At 43.0% G+C, this 19,954-nt stretch overlaps 3 protein-coding genes across 5 annotated transcripts; all 3 read right to left on the bottom strand.

Annotated features, from left to right (window-relative positions):
* Positions 1–82: 82 nt before the first annotated feature.
* Positions 83–4,418, bottom strand: ddost (dolichyl-diphosphooligosaccharide--protein glycosyltransferase subunit (non-catalytic)). Its single transcript, XM_070969477.1, has 11 exons — positions 4,168–4,418; positions 3,315–3,425; positions 3,127–3,213; positions 2,937–3,040; positions 2,741–2,835; positions 2,525–2,618; positions 2,165–2,313; positions 1,476–1,623; positions 1,223–1,343; positions 1,010–1,116; positions 83–732 (listed from the first exon to the last, which is right to left on the bottom strand). The coding sequence occupies exons 1-11, from the start codon at positions 4,400–4,402 to the stop codon at positions 583–585; spliced, it is 1,401 nt and encodes a 466-aa protein (XP_070825578.1). The 5' UTR covers positions 4,403–4,418; the 3' UTR covers positions 83–582.
* A 401-nt stretch (positions 4,419–4,819) lies between these two features.
* zbtb17 (zinc finger and BTB domain containing 17) lies at positions 4,820–13,590 on the bottom strand. Of its 3 annotated transcripts, XM_070969233.1 has the most exons (15): positions 13,430–13,590; positions 12,068–12,323; positions 11,746–11,925; positions 10,692–11,021; positions 10,069–10,155; positions 9,442–9,725; positions 9,007–9,149; positions 8,602–8,902; positions 8,309–8,396; positions 7,898–8,014; positions 7,674–7,794; positions 7,394–7,524; positions 6,966–7,229; positions 6,699–6,788; positions 4,820–6,162 (listed from the first exon to the last, which is right to left on the bottom strand). In XM_070969233.1, exons 2-15 carry the CDS (start codon positions 12,270–12,272, stop codon positions 5,723–5,725), a joined length of 2,781 nt encoding a protein of 926 aa, XP_070825334.1. In that variant the 5' UTR covers positions 12,273–12,323; positions 13,430–13,590; the 3' UTR covers positions 4,820–5,722. The 3 variants fall into 3 exon arrangements, with proteins under 3 accessions (XP_070825334.1, XP_070825333.1, XP_070825335.1); XM_070969232.1 differs by lacking the exon at positions 13,430–13,590 and having other exon boundaries at positions 9,442–9,711; positions 10,052–10,155; positions 12,068–12,314; XM_070969234.1 differs by lacking the exon at positions 13,430–13,590 and having other exon boundaries at positions 9,442–9,711; positions 10,052–10,155; positions 10,692–11,018; positions 12,068–12,314.
* Positions 13,591–14,783: 1,193 nt separating this feature from the next.
* On the bottom strand, positions 14,784–18,194 carry hspb7 (heat shock protein family, member 7 (cardiovascular)). The gene is made up of 3 exons (XM_070968940.1): positions 17,857–18,194; positions 15,260–15,384; positions 14,784–15,106 (listed from the first exon to the last, which is right to left on the bottom strand). The coding sequence occupies exons 1-3, from the start codon at positions 18,050–18,052 to the stop codon at positions 14,927–14,929; spliced, it is 501 nt and encodes a 166-aa protein (XP_070825041.1). The 5' UTR covers positions 18,053–18,194; the 3' UTR covers positions 14,784–14,926.
* Positions 18,195–19,954: the final 1,760 nt, after the last annotated feature.

Genomic DNA, 19,954 nt, shown 5'->3' with positions numbered 1-19,954 from the left:
AAAAATTATATCTCTTAGGTCTGTTCAGTAAAACATAGCACTATTATTATTATTGTCATGTCGCAGAAAGGACAAGAATGAGTGGAATGTCAATATTTTATTAAGATGATTCCAACTTTTTTGGAAACACATTAATCTTATCAAATACAAATGAACAGTTGGCATATTCAGTGCATATAGTCACCACAATAACCTTTCCAGACTGAGAAAATGTGGGTCAAATTTTCAGATGGATTTTTTTCATGTTCCAAGGTAAGTGCTCAACTTTGGAGGCACTTTTATCAAATGTAAAGCAACTTTGTACAAACACAGACTGACTCCAGAACATTTACAGGCCTTTGAGTGATTTCTGAATAGAAAAAAAAAAACAAACCCATCCACTTCATTACAGTCAGCACTCCTTTTGGGCTTCCAGACCCCTATTAGTTGTAGTTGAGTGCCCCAATAACCAAAGAGATACTGTATTTTTACAGAGGACTGCAGTCCAAGTCCCTGCGTGAAGATTCAAGACATTCGATTTCAACTCTTCACACCAAGTTCAATTCTGTCATCTTGCTATCTGTTCCCCGTTGTTCCTCTGCATTAGTCTGACTTCTCCTTCTCTTTCATGTGAAGGAAGACTATGCTGAAGACAAAAAGTCCTGCCATCATGGAGAAGACACTGGCATAGTATGGGTAGGCTGAGGGGATGAAGCGCTCATACTGAGTGTGCTGTAGGGGACGTACAGATACCTGTGACAGAGAAGCAAAACAGTACGAGTTAGCATTGTAAGTGAGAGGAACATGTTCCAAGTCAAAATACAAAGAAAATGAACACCAAGGTACTCTCTGAATACCTCATTACATATTGCAAACAATATTTTTCACATGAATTAACCAAGGTAAATATTCTCTAAATGACTGAATCTCTCATATTTCAATGTTTACATTTGCATTTGTCACTTTCCATGCATGGAGATCTCCATACAGCAACTATACCAGTTATGTGAAGCAACCCCGATTAACTTGCCTGAGTAGAGGAGTAGAGATGTGTGTATCCCAGTCGGTTGTAGTCCACCTTGAACTGGAAAACTCCATACACGTCAGGCAGCTTGAACTGGACGCTATATTTACCTCCTACAAGAAAGATGACACAGCATTATAGTGGATACATTTAGGTTGTAAGCATTTATCAAAATTGATTTTTTGGTATTGCTTATGTTCTGTAACCACAGCAACATACCATTTTTCTTGAGGTAAGTCCTGACGAAGGGATCGATCCTCACAAACTCAAGCTGAATATCATCTCCGTCAAAGGGAACCCATTGGCCCTCTGACAACATCTCAATGACGATGCTGTACTCCTGCGGGGGGGAAAGTTTCACACTCACTGAGATAAACTGTTCAAGATAAAATAAACAGCCTCTCATTCAGGCCGAGACAATTATCTTCAGGGCGATGATTGCTCACACAGGTCACTGAAACTTTAAACTCACCACAAGGTCGGTGATGGTGTATGCTGCAGGGGGAGTGGTCTCTCCGACAGGATGATGGGTAACAGCTCCCACCCTGAGGACTCCGGCCTCCTTAAACACCCAGCGAGACAGAGCCTCAGCCAGCTCCATGTTCCCCGTCTGCTGGTGCCTAACGGATACCACGACAAGAAGAGGAGTGCATCAACCACAGAAGACGACACTTAATTTGCATGAAAATGAAAATGCAGTTTAGTCCAGCCAGTCGTCCACCTCTGATGGGATACAGCTTGATTACTGTTTTACTTTTATCCTGTCCATAACAGGATTAGAGTACATTTCCAGCCAATTTTAGAAAAAATAAAATAATATTTGCTGGCAGCAGCCAACACAAAAATATCACAGTTTTTGGCCAAACCGTCTATAGCAACTATGACTGCACCAGTAAGTGCTCAAGAGTTGTTTTAAGTCTTACATATTACATGTAAACACAGGAGAATGATACCATAATACTTCTTCAAACACTATGGAAGACTACTTTTCTTCAACAAATTAGCTTGATGAGTAAAAAAAAGTATAGTATCCACGTATATTTATCATAGTATTAAACATGATTGAGAAGTAACAGACCAGTTGTTCACACAGAAAATACAAAACTAAAATCAATCAGGATGTCACTGATTTTATCTATGAAATACTGAATCTATGAATACCTCTGGGAGCCAGGTGTGGCCTTCTGCACAGCAGAGTTGAAGAAGGCATCGCTGAAGAAGTCCAGGGAGCCGCTGAAAACCACTCTGGCGTTGTTTCTGGCCTGAAGGCCAGCGATCAGCAGGGTATTCTTGCCCACAGCATGGGGGTACTGGAGAGAGTCAGAGACAAAGCAAATGATGTTAAACCTTGTGTCGTTCTTTTGTTATCCACAGAATAAGAGGCCATCTACAACAGAGCTTCAGCAAATCCTAAAAGCTAACAACATACAAGGATCATTGTAGAGTGTGGATACGCTTGTTTCTGAATAAACTGCTTTTAAATGTACAATCTCCTGTAATTATCATGTTCAGCTATTTTACCTGAGAGATGGGTCTGTCAGGGAAAAAGGAATAGGAGGTGGATGAGCCAGTAAGGATGTCCAGGACAAGAGGGTTGTCTGGGTCTGCCACCATGCTGTAATTATTAGTATATAAATTTTAATCATTGTTTAAAATTTGTAAACAAGAGCAAGTAAAACAGTGAGTGAAAGTGCATCAGCATACTATTAGAGTGGAGAAGGGCAGTGATATACTTACCCAACACCCTTGAACAAAACAGGTTTATTGGTGGGTTTGCCGACAATAGTTGGAGCTTTCAGCAGGTTCTCTGGATCAGCAACAATCAGGGTGTGCTGTAGACAAGAGGGATCACTTGTAAATAACAGGGAGTGTCAGATCTAAAGACTGGATTGGTGAAACTGGATGTGCCTGCTGTCTGAACAGAGTTGTTTACCTCTCCAGGGTCAGACACGTCATAGTTGTGATGGTCAATGACGGCAGTCTTTTCTTCATCAAACTCAATCCCACACTCACTGCCCAGCTCCCTCAGAGGGTCACCTGTGTAACAGAAGAAAGGCATTAATACAGGACAATCACAGCATTTTATATAATATTACAGCAAAAACCGTTGGAAATCAACTGACCAATATCTGAACTGGCCGCAACCAGGACGTTGCCTCCACCATCAATGAAGGATGTGATAGTCTCCACATTGATGTTCCCTCCAAAGTCTGCAGATGAGCAAAAACAAATTCTTTTTTTAAAGACTGCTTCAACAGGGCAAACACAAGGCATTTAATGATTAACCTTGAATTAAGTGGGTGAAATTTACCCTCAACTGATGGTGAAAAGATGATTAAATGGTCGTACAGGAACTGGCCATATTTAATCAGAGATAGAGAGGGATCATCCGCTGTCTTGAATGTGATGTCAAAGCCACGATCTGAAAAGGAGAGATACATTATCAGTGGCACTGAAACACTAACACGCTTTCATGCATTTTTGCAGAACAAGGTGTCAGTGCACTGCATCCCACAGCTCTCTATGTACAGTACACATTCCTCTTATTAGGACTGTTGGCCTACAAATGTTAAATTCTACTGCACAACTGGGAAAGCCTGTTTCTCCACCACATTATGCACATGGTAGTAAATCCTTTAAACAAACAGATGGAGAAATACTTGCAAGCCCATTTACAGTACATTAGCCAGTGAGGCATTAATTCAGAATAACATGTTAACAACCGTATGTATCTATTCAACTTAATTATTTGAATTTTTGCATAATTTTAACTGAATCTTGATTGAAGATAAGTGATAAGACGATCATAAAATATAAAGGCTGAATCAAATTATTAACTATTTAATGTATTAGAAGAATGCCGAAATGAAGAGTGGCCCAGACTCGACTCACTGCAGTGTAAGGTAACATTGTGAAGAGCAAACACACACACATTATTTAGCTAGAAACATTAAACTGCCAGAGGCTTGAATGAAATTTGGCGAGACAGCGTACATAATGCAGCTAAGGTAACGTTAGCATCCTTGCTGTGCTACGTGAGGCTCAAGTCTACAACTCAGGTCCTACAGGCTCAATATTCCCCGCCAGAGCCCTGTTTGAAATATAGTGGGGGTCTATAACAGTACAAACAAGATTTATGGATGAAAAGTACGAAGTACGAGTACCTGCGAGACTGCGGAAGAAGATTGAATGGGTGTCTCTGATGTTGAGGTTGTCCAGCAGAACCAGCGTTTTACCGTCAGCCAAAGCACAATGCAATATGGACGCTAACGAAAGGAGGAAAACGATATTGTTGTCCAAAAGTCTGAACCTCCTTTGGGTCATCATTCCGGTTCGTTTTTTGGACATTGATGAAGAACTGGACCGGTTCTTCTGCATGACTCCTGTCAACGACGCCATTTTGCTGCAGAAGTCGACGTCAGCGTTAGTAGTCGCCTTCACTTTGACCCCGAGATCCAGCCAATCACAGAGAGGAACGCGTCACACTGACTGCTACCCCGCCAATGGGATGAAAGCTTTATTATAAGGCTGACAATCACGGAAGGGTACAAATGAAGGGACTGAAATCAAAGATATCTACCACATTTATTGAATTATCTTAACTAAGAGCGGTAATTCCATGATTTTATTATGAGTTGAGTTGGAGTGCAGAATTGACTTAAAATGTCCACATATTTTGTGGATGTTTATTTACCTGAGATTAAGTATGGTTGCCAATAGTTTGGCAAAATAGGAATTCCATGAACAATGTAAAATTTAAGGAGCCAAGTCACAGCACATTATTTTTTAAAAAAAATAACAGCTCAACACAAGGCTGGTCAGACTGTGTGATGGTTCTTTATTGATCAGATGATGAATACCGGTGAGTCTAAACAATGTTATGGGTAGAATGTTGCTGATACTGAATATTATTTGCAGGTGTTAATATAAACGGACATAATAATGACATAAACCACTGGTGACAGGGAACGGCCTGAAAGCCAATGTGACCAGTTTAATGCAATACCACAAAACTGTGGAAAAAGAACTGAGAATTGTTGTCCAGCTTGTCATCACCACACGTTTCCTTTTATATTTTATCAGCGGTATTAAGACTTTTTTCAAGGACACATAACAAATATACAAATATCATACATGCACAGCATTTAAGATGTTTGTCAGTCCATGAATGTATGACATCCCACTTCTGGAAAACAAGGAGGTAATAATTACCTGCCAGTTAAATCTTTAGTAGCCCCACATGTTCATGTAGATACTCTCTGTATAATGTGCTTTTCATGAAAATACTTCGACTAAGTACAATAAAATATTGTTGACTGTTTAAGGAAAATGTACATATCTCATCTGAGTGAAATGGAAAAATAACAGAGGTCTTTCTTTAAGTTAGATCAGGTAAGACAGAAAAAGGACAATGCACAGTCCTGCATTTCACTCTAAAAATAAACTATACAAAGTAATATATATCCATCTCTAAAGGAATTCTACACAATATTACTGGATATCACCTCCTTTCATGAAATTAGGGCAAAAAACATGACTTATGAATGTACATCCCCGGACAAAGTTCTTTAAAAAGTGTTATAAGTTATGAATCCATGGTTGATGTTTATTTTAAACACCGTGGCATCGACTCACTTCATTTCTTGCGCTTCCTTCTTGTGTAAAAAACAGATTTCTGTTCCAACCAATATTTCATCCTCTCTTCACATATCTGCTCTACTACGCCTGACTCTCACATTCCATGCCCTCTTCTTTTTCCTCCTCTACCTCTGCTGCAGCTTCATCCTTTGCCTCTGTGTGGAGCTCATTGTGGGTTTCCTCCTCACCAGCCTGCCCCTCTTCCTCATGAATCACTGCTCCTGACTCTTCCTCTCGTTCTTGTGTCTCCCTCACCATCCCTCCTTCTGCCTCTCCCTCTCCATCCGGGGCACGGAAGATAAGCTCTCCTTCCTGGATGACCTGCTCGGCTGTGGGTTGCCATGTTGTGGCAGAATCCCCCTCGGCGGCGGTGGCCGTGGTGTACTGGTAGAAGTCTGAATCTGCCTGAAACATGACCAAGGCCTGAGCTGTGTGGATGCGTACGTGTTGGGCCAGGGAGCTGGCATCCAAGAATTTATCACCACACGAGTCACAAGCATACAAGATCTGAGTGTTGGGGTCTGGAAAGAGAAGAAGAGTTGAAAATGAAGTAAGCTCAACACTTGAACTGGAGCATGACAGTAAGCATCACTGACAAAACACAGTATTGAAAAAAAATTGTTGTTTCCAAGGTCAAGAACGAACCTTGAACCTCAGCTTTTAGGCCAGCGTAGATGAGAAGTCCTTAAAATGTTCAATGGGAATTTCAATTTTTCTCTGACAATTCAGCGACAACAGGACTAGCTCTATATTCTGATGTCAGCGAAAGCTGCAGCACAGTTATTAAAGAGACCTTGTGGTGAAGTTGTTGTCACTTTTCCTTTTATCAAACTCAATATCACGTTGTAACGCAGCCACAGATTCAGGTTCACTCAACACAGCTCTCAACAGACATTTTTTTATATTTAACTCATAATTATGCACTACATACCGTCCATTCTCAACATTAGTTCTGTTTTCTTTCTCATTTCTCCCAACTCGTGTCTGACATCCTGTAACGTTCTAAGTTCATAGTTCATAGAGTTCAAAGTGTATTGTGAGGTCCTTGCAGTCTTACCAGCTTCTTGCACTTTTTCCACTGCCTTGGTGATTTCTGCTTTCAAAGCCTCGGTCTCATCTGCAGACACTGATGCAGCCACTGGTACTACTATAAACAGAAACATGGCACAATGTAAAAAAACAAACTAACACTCATCACTGTCTAAAGCCTTCATCCTCATGTTGCTTTTGTTAATCCCACTAGCTCGGGGTGCATTCATCACGGGTTCTATGCCACAATATTGACATTCCCCCGACATCACTGAGCTCTGCCTTGTTGTCTGACCTGTCAGCTGGGCTACAGCACTGGCTGCCAGGGCCTCGGTTGCCAGGGTGACAATGTCCTCCGTGGTGACGGTAACTATGTTGATCTCGCTGTCAGACGTGGATGCCCCTGCGCACCCATCAGCTCCCTCCTCTCCGCTGCCCCCAGCTACCACCAGCCGCTTCATGCCGGCCTTGCCGTGGTGAACGGTCTTGACGTGGGAGCGCAGATTGTCCACCCGGTTGAACCCGCGGCCACATTTATCACACAGGAAAGGCTTCTCTCCTGAGAGAGCAGGATGCAGAGAAGGACAGAGGGCATCAACTAAAGATTAAAGCTGTCAGCCCTGCTGGATGTAGAGGAATATCAACAACAGGAGAAAGCCTGTATCTCTATTTCCTCCATTACTGCAAAGGCCCACAATCATTTGACACTGATTTTGTCCTTACCTGTGTGAATGATAATGTGCTTAGACAGGTCTCCCACGTTAACAAAAGCCTTGTTGCACATCTGACACTTGTGGGGCCGGACATTGTCGTGATGGCGAATGTGATTGGCCAGTTGACTGGACTGCACAAACCTGTCCAGACAGAGACATGTATACATCTCTCAGCTGGCTTCCAACATTCACACTGGCATTGCATTAAAGGGTCAGTTCACAAAAACTACAAAACAAGAAAAAAAAAAAAAAAACACATCTGTTGCACACTGACTATCTAACTTGCTGACCTTTTGCCACAGCGATCACACACATAGGGCTTCTCTCCAGTGTGCTGGCGGACGTGAGCAATGAGTGAGCTGGCCTGGGTGAAGGCCTTGCCGCAGATAAGACAGACACAGGGCTTCTCTCCTGGAAAACATAATCCATCATGGTGGATGTGGCGTTTCAGATTGAAGAAAGGAGAATATGCTGCTCTCACATTGAACAGCCTGTCTGAAGGTGGTGGGAGTACCTGTGTGGATGCGTTCATGCCGCTGCAGAGCTCCAGGGTCACTGAAAGCTCTCTGACAGTACACACAGATGTACGGTTTCTCCCCACTGTGAACGCGCAGGTGTCTCTTCAGATTCCCTACAAGTGAAATACAAGCACACAGAGGTGAGGCCAAATGCTTCAAAGCAAAGACGCAACCACAGAGGTCAACTTCTTTTAGAGAGCATGCAGACAAACTGAAAGCAGCTGGTGTTAACTCCAGATGAAAACACTATCTGACTGATGGGTGTCACTGTATACATGATGGCATTCATATGACAAAAAGAGAGAAAGGCAGCAAATCATCACATTTAGGAGGGTTTAGGTCAAATACCAATTTGTCAACGTCAAAACACAAGTTAAGAAAACATATGGTCCATCCCGTCTTCTCACCTGAAGTGGTGAACTGTTTGCCACATTCCTTACACTTGAGAGGCCCGTCTGTGATGTGGATTTTTAAGTGAGCCTTCAGATTTCCCACCTGAAGGCGACACAACAGGTAACAGGTTAACACACTCAATATAACTTTTAAAAGACATTATAATGTTTTCTAAAAATCTGAACTCATAGAATCATGTTTGTAGGACAGTTGCTGATGATATGATATAATATACTGGAAGATTTAATGGAATCTTTCGTAAAGAAAGCCGCTGTGGCTGCTGTTTTTTCACAGGACATGCTGTTACCTGGTTGAAGCGTTTGTCACAGTGTGGACACTTGTTGCCCTTCTCCGTGTCGTGCGTCTCCAGGTGTCTCATCTTGGCGGTGGGGTCAGAGAAGGCCTTCTCACAGTAGTCGCAGTGGTACGGCTTCTCGCCGCTGTGCACCAGCTGGTGGCGCTTCAGGTTGCCAGACGTGGTGAAGAGCTTGCCGCACACTTCGCAGCTGTACCGCGCCTCGCCGGTGTGCCGTTTGCGGTGCAGGTTGAGCAGGCTGATCTGTCTGTAGCTCTTTCCACAGGTCGAGCAGCAGTATGGCTTCAGAGGGCTGGGAAGCATTGAGAAGCGCAATTTTAAGACACAAACCTGACAGAGCTCAGTAGCACGGGTCAGTAAAAAGGAGCACAGGTAACATAAATGCGTGTCATTCACCTGTGTGTTTTCTCATGGGCTTTACAGGCGGCAGGGTCAGAGAAAGCCTTGTTGCAGTCCCGACAGCTGAACGGCTTCTCTCCTGTGTGAATACGCATGTGTCTCTTGAAATTTCCAGTGTGTGTGAACTTCTTCCCACAGTCCTGGAAAGAAGAAAATATGTCAGGACGAGTGAGCTGACACAAGCTTTTCATGCAAAGATGGCATAAAAGCTCCCAGCATCAGCAACATTTCCGCGTTTGAGGAACATATATCAGCTTTAATGCATCTGCACAATGCAAAACGGCTCTTTGTGCCTGGTGCTGTTTGTTAGTACTGTGACAGTGATGAGCAGTGCTATTCCACAATTAAAGTTGATATTAAGCTAAAGACACAAGTGTAAACACAAAACTAAAAAAGTGACGTTCCTCCTGCTCCCAGACTAACATCTCTCACCTCACATTCATGTGTCACAGAGCTATAAGGCTTCGACTCGGATCGGCTGCTCATAGACGCTGACGCAGTTTGCCTGCCCTCTCCCTCGCTGCTCCAATCGACTCCTCCCGCCTGCTGGCCGACCTCGTCGTCTTCCTCTCCAGTCCCCTCTTCATCATCATCATCAGCTTCCCCATCGCCAGCCTCCCCAGAGTCGTCCTCCTGTTCTCCGGCCGCTTCTTCCGGCTGCACCACCTTGTTCACAGCTTTTGCCTTTGACGTGCCTTCATCCTCTGAGTCATTGTCTACAAAGGCGACAATAAGGCTCTTGAAAACGAACACTGTCTGGACTCTTGACTGGAAAGGGCAATTACTATAATAGCAAAGTGTCTGCGGGTTTCAGGAAGACACACTGTAAGCCTGTCACGTACGCCTGGATCTGAATATGAGACTAAAAGAGAAACACTAGAATAACTATACTAACTTCATTTAAGATTTGTTTTTTATGTATCACATTCCTTGACTTTTTCCTGTCTGGTGTGTCCCTTTAAGGTGACACTCAACAAATTCCACAACCAGTGCAAAGCTTAGAGGAAAAGGCTGCTGTTTGGGTTAATGCAGCAGAGCCAACCAGTGAAACCTGCTCACCAGGTGGGAAGTTTCGAGGAGGTTTTCTGATTCTTCTCCCCCGAGAGCTCATGTAGGACGAGCTACCAGCAGATTTCACCTGTGATTCTGTAACAAAAGAGAAGAAACATCTATTAGTGTATGCGTTAAAGGAAAAGAGAAAGACTTGTTACGGACACTGTAATTCATCACATGGAGCTGCAACACTTCTGATTAACATAAAATTTGAGACGCTGTGTAAAACATAAATAAAACAGAATGCACTTTATAATCCTTTCTGAAATATAATCAATTGAAAACAGTACAAAGTATATATTGAATGTTTGACATCAGCTTCATTGATTTTTGGAAATATCTGCTTATTCTGAATCTGATGCAGCAACACATTTCAAACAAGTTGGGACAGGAGCAACTAAAGACTGGGAAAGATGTGGAATGCTCCAAAAACACCTGTTTGGAGGACGGAGTGAGGCTCACCACTTTGTGAACACATGATTGTATGAAGGATATTAGTACATGGACTCAGGAACACGTCACAAAACTGCTGAAGGTAAACAGTTTGTTTGAGAATGACTGCATTCTGTTTTTATTTACATTTTAAACAGTATCCCAACTTTGTTGGAAATGGGCTTGTGTGTATTTACTGGGCATGTAGTCGGAGTCAGAGGGGTCGTCCTTAAATCCAGGCGCATCTTGCGCTGCACTTCCTTCCTCCTTCTTTACAGATATCTTCTTTTGAGCAGAAAGGGGGGTGGTTTTGGGGGGTCGTCCTCGGCCCGAGTGGGTCCTGGTGGGGTTGGGCTGAGAAACAGTCTGTTGTGTTTCAGTGGACATGTTTTCCTTTACGTTTGCCTGATTTGTGGGCTCTTTATCCTCAGTGACGGTGCTAGGAGGACTCTTGTCTGCTTGTGAAGCCACTTCTGCCAGGTTGCTCTCCAGTTCCTCTCGCTGCTCTCCGCCACCTGGTTTGTCTTCTGGTTCGTTAAAAAAAAAAAGGAAATGTTTCTTTTAATAGAATATTGTACTGGATTGCATTTGTAACTACTGGATATCAGACTCCACATTTCATACTTGGTCTGCAATGCACAACTGAAATAAAATGTTGAATCTGAAACAGCAAAAAATACGAATAAAAAAATTGCTCAAAATGTCAAATTTGTGAAATTGTCTCATAATCCTCATAACCAGTGAACTACTTCTCCAGATGTTCATTTTAATAAAAGGTTAATGAATTCAATACAACAGCCAACTAACAAAAATGAAATAGAGTAAAAATGTAAAGCTCTAAATGTTATTTCTTTATAATGAAATGAAGTACGATACACATGATGACTGCTACCAACCGCAGACAAAGTGGAAATACTTCGTCAATAGCAACACACACATAGAAAACTTCACGCCATGGAAAGCTAAAGTTTAATTAAAACACATTAGATTGTTAAATTAATTCAACATAGAATAATTTCGTTAACTTTATGTGGCCCTTCCTATGCCAGCACCAAATGGTTGACCTGGCTCATCTCTTGTAAAATTGAGGGCACGGGTGATTAAATTGAGAACACTGACTTAATTTAAAAAGGTACAGACATGAACATGTAAAGAGGACTGACGCAATGATGACAATAAATAATTACACTGGGTATTTGCTGCAGTCCTACATTGAAAAAGATGACAAAGCTATGTGAAAATTGGACTCACCAACAGCAAAATCCAGGGTTATGACGGATGGAGATGGATTTGCCATCGACTGATACGCACAGCAGGCATTTACAATCTCTTGCATCTGCAGAAAGTTAGCAACAGCGAGCACGTCTTCTACATTCTGAGGACTTAAACTCAGCTTGGCTGTGTACATAAAGTCCAGGACCTGACCCAAACCTGCAATCAACAATACGACAGGTCTGGTTAGCAGCAGTGAATTGGGGTACATTTACTATTATTTAAGCAAAGTTAGAGCACAGTAAGATGAAAATGGCGCGCAATATGCAGAAATATGTGGCACAGGCTGGCGGGAACCCACCTGCTGCATTGCTGATGTCCAGATGCACCACATCTTTCTGGTCCAGGAAGAGGGTACGGAAGTAGATACTGCAGGCCGCCAGCACGGCTTTGTGGGCCTTGAAGTCCACCCCGTCCACAACAAAGGTGCAGTCGCACAGCAGGCCCTGATTGCGCTGGCGGTTTAGCTGCTCCAGGACCTTCCCGCTGTGCCATGGAAACTCCATCGTCCTGAAGGCTGTAGGATGGTGGAGGAGGCTGGCAGGCAGGAACGGGCCCTGTGGAGCGCCGACCACAAGAAGTCACTCACGACGCATTAGGAGAAGCTCAAAAGGCTGAGGGTACGCTGGACTGGAGAAACAGTTTGTCTTTCATTAAAAACTACCAATCAATCAGTGTTGATCGCCTCTGAGATGACCACGCCTCCTCCCTCAGCACAGTAAAGCAATCTCATTTTATGAATAACTGAGAGGAGTGATGAGAGATTTTCCACAGTGTGAGATGTGAGTCTAATGTGACACAAAATACAGATTACCAGTTTAAAAAAAAAGGGAGAGAGAAAGAAAAACAGCATCAGCCTTAAAGTAAAACATGAATAAAGTTCCAGAGTATCAAAACTGTAGTCAGGAACATTTAGAAACTGATTTTTATCTTGAGTATTTTCTTACCACTTTCATACTATATGTGTTATATGGTTACAGTGTGATATATAACTTCAACCTGCAGTTTACCCATATTTGCATGTAATGAATCCATAGCTGAGGAGAGGTCGATGGTTTGTATCAATAAATTTTACAACGCAAACAATTCATAATAGTTATTCTGTTACTTTATTTGTCATGTAGAATATGTTGGGTTTGTGTTATATGGTTGTGAATGGCCGTGTCGTCTGCATTCACGGGTCAAACGTCACAATTCAGGCTCATGTTCCTTCATAACACTAGAAAATACCCGAGGCAGAGTTCAACCCCCCAAAAATCATTCAAAATATAGCTAGCTAATATAAAGCTAACTACACTACGCAGTGGCAACATTACTCAGACAATAGGATTTAGCCCTATCTGACGTCCTGACAACCATACAAATGACAGGCACAAAATACTTTAATTTTAAACACCAAGAAAGATATTTGGTGACTGGATATTTAGCTCTAAAAGTTTCGTCACACTGGTTTGACAGTGCAACACATCGATTATAATTCCTCCATCCTTGTAGCTTTGTTATCAGGGATTAATTTAGCGTGCCTTGACATACATGTCGCCAAGGGACAAGATGGCGGAACAACGAGTCGGGCCTCCCTTCATCCCGTCTTGTTTTTGCAGCTAGCTCGCGCTTTGCGCTTCGTTTAAGCGCCATTTTTAACGGAAACTAACTCCTGAATTACCTGCTTGTTGTCGCGTCTTCTCTCCGGGTTCAAACCGCTGGACCAGGCAGTCTTACGAAGTATTTGAGTCGATTAGGAAAAACAAACCCAATCGAGTTTTTCGGTGATCGATCTTGCCCCGCTAACTCCATCCACCACCATCTTCCTCTCTCTGATCGATTGATAGGGACCGGCCGGATGTACCACAGGAGCACGCGCAGTGTGAACACACGCTGTTCCGATGATGGCCGCGTGATGGTGTAATAGGCGCGCGCTCTGTGGTATATCGACGAAGTTCTTTACATCCACGTTGGTGACACACAGCACCACTAGCAACACATATGATTTTTTTAAAAAACTGATTTACACATGGAGGTGATGGAACGATTGATAAACCCAAACACACCACGTCAACTCTTTTTAAGCTGCCTCAATTTGGAAGCGTACAGTGCACTGAGGACTATCAAACTAATCATGCAGGTCCATGTCCTTTAGCAATAATGATACAGAATCACCTCCAGAGTACCTGAGGGAACATTTAAAGCGTTCATTTCAAGGCTACTTGTAATGCAGCATTATAAATCATGTAATGTGTTTTTAATCATGTGGCCTTCCTCCAGGAGAAACACACCAAAATGCAACCACAGCCTGTGGCATATATTATAGTCACATAACAAAGACGTCTAAATCATTTTTTTTGAATAGTGAATAGTGCCTTTGAAATTCTTTTCACATGAAAACAGGACAGACGTCTCATAAATGTCTCCACAGACAAAAGACTGAACAGAGGCACCTTCCATCCTCTGTGCAGAAATACTGCTCTGTTTCGTATTGATTTTGACAGTAGTTTCTCTTGTGTCATATCTTTTTTCTCTCTATGTGGATGTTATGGTGAAGAAACCAATGGCGTCAGATCAATCATCTTTTCAAAATGAGTTATTAATTGAGCAGCAGGTTAAATGAAGACGCTGATACTCCTGACAAAGCTTAGAAAACCAGCTCTGTTCCCAAACTCCATGTCCATATCTTTCATAGAAACATCCCATACCTCCATCAAAAAACATCCAAATGTTTATTGTCAAAGCAGAAGAATTTTATTCACACAAATAATAATATACAATAAATTATTATTAACGTGACAACCATCAGTTTCAGAGGTGATTCTTCATTTTTAGACCTGTGTTAGAGGACAGGAGTGAAGCAGTGAACTGCTCAGTTCATTTCTGTGTGTGTGTCCAAATGCTGTACACGTCCAAGCACCTGTCTCTCAATATGCTATGTATGACACATTGCTACGGTGTATGCTGAACTAACTCAGAATTTAAATGAGCAGTAGTAGTAAGCAGTGTTGAGCAGCCACTGTTGCAGTCATGGAGGGAGAACTTGGCGTGTTTTATAGAGCACAGTGCCAACGCTGAGTGTTTGAAGTGGAGTGGTTTGAGTGAAGACAGGAAATAGAGCAAGTTGCATAAAAACACAAAAAGGTGAGAGGTTTGTGGTGAGAACGTGGGTCCCTCTCTAAATCTTGATCTCCGTGCGGAAGGTCTGTACGAGCTCGTGTTTGGCCGGGTGTCGCCGTGCCTTGACTGTTAGGGTCCCCTCGGCGCCCAGCGATGACGTCACCGAGGTGGGGTCCACATCCTCGGGTAGTTGGCACTTGTGTGTGAAAGTGTTCATCACTGATCCATCCTGGGCCAACTGAAAGGGCAGAATAACAGCGATGACTGCGCATATTGTGACTGCAGAGCTATTGATAGCTGTATCTCAAGGCCCCGCTGTGGGAAGGCCAACATTGTTTTGTCACCGCCAACACTACTGTTACCATTCCAAATCAAATAGAGGGCTGCCCACCTTTTCTGCATGAACTTCAATCTGGTTGTTGGATGTGGTGACGATGACGTCTTCGGGGGAGAAGTCTCGCACGTCAACTGTGAACTGGTATGAATCCCCAAGAGCTTTGATATTTCCAGCTCCACCTAAGCCCACAACAAGATGAAAAAACATGTTAGGCCACAGGAGGAGGAGGTTTATCCACTGAGGACGCTTCTCCTCTTTGCCAAAAGCAAACATTACTGAAGCTCATTATTTCCAGAAAATGGACATAAACATATGAGCTTATCAGAGGTGACTTCTCTGTTCCCCCACAGGCAGCTGAGATTTTAAGCTTTCTAAAGAGGCTAAGCTGACCATGTAGCTCACTCGGTTTTAGGGTCTTGTATTGTTCATGCTGGCTCACTGTAACACTGCCTTGACTAACTGGGACTCTTGAATACCAATATGACAATGAGAAAGTGGCTTTTTTTGTTAGCGTGGTAAAATAAACACAGACCAATAGAATAATCTGCATGTGAACATGTTTTACAAATTATTTAAACTGCACGGCAAACAATCATGTCATAAAATATGCTGTATTGTTCATGTCACTGAAAACAAGATGTGTCATACATAAACTGTATCTACCACTGTATTTGCTGGGGTCTGGACTGAAATGTTAAAGGTTGCTTCTGACCAAACTGGTCTGCTGAGCATAACGTGTCTTGACAAATGTCTGTGGCAAATTCAGACTTGGACAAAATAGTTTTCACTAAAACCTGTTTAAACAAAAAGATAACTATAAAGGGTAACACCCAAGAATATATTACAACCTGTCTTTAACTTCTCTGAAATGACCAGCTTTACCTAGTTAGAGACTTCTGAAACTTTGTGCCTCCATTATTCCTGTGCTTTGTGTACTTTAAAGCTGCATCCATAGTTTTTTTGCAGTGGAATAATTTTAAAAAGGCATCTGACATACAGAATTAACAGCTTAGAAAGTTATTATGGCAAATATGCTATGGAGAAAAAAAGTTTGTTTGCACAGAACAGCATCAGCTTTCCTTTCTGTCCATCTGATCAATGTAAGTCCAATATTCACTCTCCCTTTAGCGCTGATTGACTTTCCTCCCCAGCTAGTTGCCAATGTTTCTGTCTACTGTCTGGTGCTGGGGAGAGAGGCATTTCACAAAAAGAACTGCCGCCTGCTGCAAAAGATGGAGTTGATGTGAGCGGAGTTTGGGGATTTAAAACCAAAACAATGAGCTAAAAGAGGTAAAAAGTGCAGAGTCAGGAGATAATTCTCAGTGAGTTTTTCACTATGAGTGACAGCTTTTACAATACACATTTGTCACTTGATGCAATGTTAATATGAAAATGTTGATTAGTACAGCTTTAATGATCTCTATGAGAAAGCAGGCTCAAGGCAGGAACAAACAGCAACAGGCTACAGTAGAGAAACATGATCCTCATGCAGTCTGCTGCATTGTCCGGTCAGGGATGTCTGTGTGGCCGCAGTGAGTCAGAGCTCAGTGAAGAACAAGGTAATACATTACCTCACACACATCACCAGACTGGAAATGAGAGAGAGAGAGAGAGAGAGAGAGAGAGAGAGAGAGAGAGAGAGAGAGAGAGAGAGAGAGAGAGAGAGAGTGTGTGTGTGTGTGTGTCAGCTCTGACTTCACATATACAGCTCATTTGATTGTGTGACATCATTCCAACTGTGTGTGTATGTTTTCGGTGTGTACACTGGTCACCCGGTAACCATCTGGTCATTCCTTATGCAGGCGTCATTCCAGATACTCAGTGTGTGAAGTCACAGTGCTGGCAGTCTGTCCAACATTCCCTGGCTTGCATGCGTGCATGCATGTGTGTGTGTGTGTGTGTGTGTGTGTGTGTGTGTGTGTGTGTGTGTGTGTGTGTGTGTGTGTGTGTGTGTGTGTGTGCCTAGCTTTCCCATTTGCTGCACCCACCCTGAGGCTCCTTTGCTGCACTTATGGGACACCAACCATGGCTCTAAAACAATTCCGCTCTGGCCCTGATCGTGGACCATGAGGACTCAACGGAGTCCATTTAAAGTTCAGACGTCACACATTCAGATATTCCAACCCTGATGTGACACAGAACAGTTCACACCGGCTCCACTCATCACTGAGCGAGAAGATGAACAGACACTGGAAAGTGAAATGACTCCTGACCTCAGTGTGTATGCCTGAAAAATCTGAGAGCGCTCAAACAGTGTGTGACTTTCTACAAAACCACAGCTCTGTAACAGCTCTGAGTGTGTGCTCTCTTGCATGCATCTGTTATCTTTTCAGCTTGTTCTACACTGCAGTCATTCCATCAAACAGCACCATGGCGACTATCTTATTTAGAAACACATTATTCCACACATCAACCACACTAGAGTGAACTCAGTCCTGCCTTTTGTCTACTTCCTCTGATCTGTCACCTCGGACATGTTTTATCACCACACTATGGAGAAAAACACCACACTTCAAACAAATCCTTCCCAAGCACACACATAAATCTACATTACAGTCAAAGCTGTCACTTCAACTTGCTGTTACCATCATTTTTAAACCACTTTTGTGTACAAAATGAGTAACAGAGGCCTGAAATTGCTCCCAACTTACTGGAAAATCCCAAGGCATCGCTCCCAGGCCTCATGAAGGAGCCAAAGTCCTCAGTGAACAGTCCCCGGCTCTTCTCCATGTATGGGTTACCAGAGGACAAGGACGATGATGATGACGAGGACGAGGATGAGGACGAGGATGAAGTCTGGTGGAAACTACGCTCCGATCGATAGGCTGAGGAGTTGGTCACACTCATGGATGGCTGAGAGCGCTGGATAAGACAGAGGAGGAGTGTAAAGAGAGGGAAGAGGGAGGCGGAGAGAGTTGATTCTTCTTCTTGCGGCTGCTCTGCCAGTCTTCACAGGCTTAAAATGCAAGAAAGTATACGCACAGCTCGTCTGTCTTCCTTTCTTTCTTTATCTACTTGTTTTGCTTCTTCTTAGGGAAATTTGCTTATTGTCCTGCTCTCCTGCAGCCACTCAGCCTTGGCTCTTATATACTGTATGGTCCCATGGGTGGTTGGGTGGTGCACACGTGTGTCACAGCTCATTGGGAAAGGGTAACAGTGTTCTATATTTATCATGAGACGCACAGAGCGATGGACAGAAGGGTCTGTGGTTGGAAAAGTTCTGGGCATTGAAGGCCCTGAGGTTAAGAGCAGGAGAGAGAGTGGGATTTGATGGAGAGAGGTAGAGAAAGAGCAGGGGGTGAGGGGTGGCAACAGTTGTCATTTCACATACACCATCCCTGAAATAGCTTTCTTCTCCTGTCTAATTTCCCAGCACTCAATTGCTCCATCTGTCTGTTTCTTCTGCTTTTTTAACATTGGGTGCTGTGCCTTTTGTCCTGAAATCAGATCCGCACATGGTTCTGCCATTAAAAGACATAGCATCCAATGTTTGCATGGCATGGTTTCATCTCATTAGAGATTTTTACCTCATAACCAAAATCCCACTTCAGGTCATCTGTTTGTCAGAATGAACATGTTAAACCTTGCATCACACAACGTCAACACCAAATGGAAAATGCTGTTTTCTCCCGCTGAGCTGGATGGTGAGAGGAAAGTGAACTGAAATGTGAAAAAGGGGCCTCGCCTCTTATCTCAGAGGATAAGTTGGGTGCAAAACAAAGATGGAAAGAATGTGCTTGAAAACAAAGCCGTCGGCGGGAGCAGGGGACTTAGTAGTGACATTGCTTTGTGGCTATTAATATCTGCACGGAGAGCACAGCCCATCATGATTAGAAAACAGTCACTGCTCTTCTCTCCAGTCACTGCTGCTGACAGCTAATCCATTACAATCCATTTATGGACTCATTGACATTATGTTTTTGACTTCTGAATTGTCTTTTCAGGCAGCTGCCTGTAATGACCTGAGTATGACACATACGACACATCACTGATTTATTGACTGGCACCACGACCTCAGTCCCAAACATCAAATATCAGCCATGACAGGTGTCCTGAAATTGAATTTCAAGGCAGTCCGCTGTTGAAATGAAACTCACTGTAAGGTTGTCATCTTTTGTTTTGAAGCTATATTTGAAGGTTACCCAGCATTACAAATGACACCACACAGTGCTACGTGCTTCCAGTCTTATCAGTACTGGGCTCAGAGACCCCTGCTGAAGGTCTAAATCCAGCCCAGCAACTCAGCACCCCCCTGCCAGGGAGCACACACAGCCTCCTCCCCTCCCTAGTAACAGCACTAATACTATTTGTTCTTTCTGGTCTTTTATTCAAATTGACCAGAGAGTGTTTTGCACATGTGACCGAGCTGTCAGAGACCAAAGCTAGAGGTAGTCTGCAAAATGTGTTATGAAATGCCAATGATGCTGGTGATTTTATTTCTTAATCGTTTTTTCTTTGGCATTTCTTAGCATAAGAAATGTTTCTTTTTTTTAATCTTTGCCTGTATTTATTGTCAAATACTGGATAGTTTCCTACTCTAACTTCAAATGAAACCATCTGAAACATCGCTCTTTGGTTGAACTCATTACATATTCCAGCTTCATTCCATCAGCACTCGTGTTACAATGAAACTCTCAATCAGGAGTCAATCAAGAGTCCTGTATGACCAGGCTGCTATTCCAGAGCAATTATGGAGCGAAAGTGAAAGAGGAGTGTGTGCAGGGACGCCTCCATTGGGGCAGGGATGGA

Source organism: Chaetodon trifascialis, chromosome 8 (genome assembly GCF_039877785.1).
Source record: "Chaetodon trifascialis isolate fChaTrf1 chromosome 8, fChaTrf1.hap1, whole genome shotgun sequence".
NCBI classification, from domain to species: Eukaryota; Metazoa; Chordata; class Actinopteri; order Chaetodontiformes; family Chaetodontidae; genus Chaetodon; species Chaetodon trifascialis.
The sequence above is the reverse complement of the archived record's forward strand: the minus strand, read 5'-3'. Positions and strand labels throughout refer to the sequence as shown.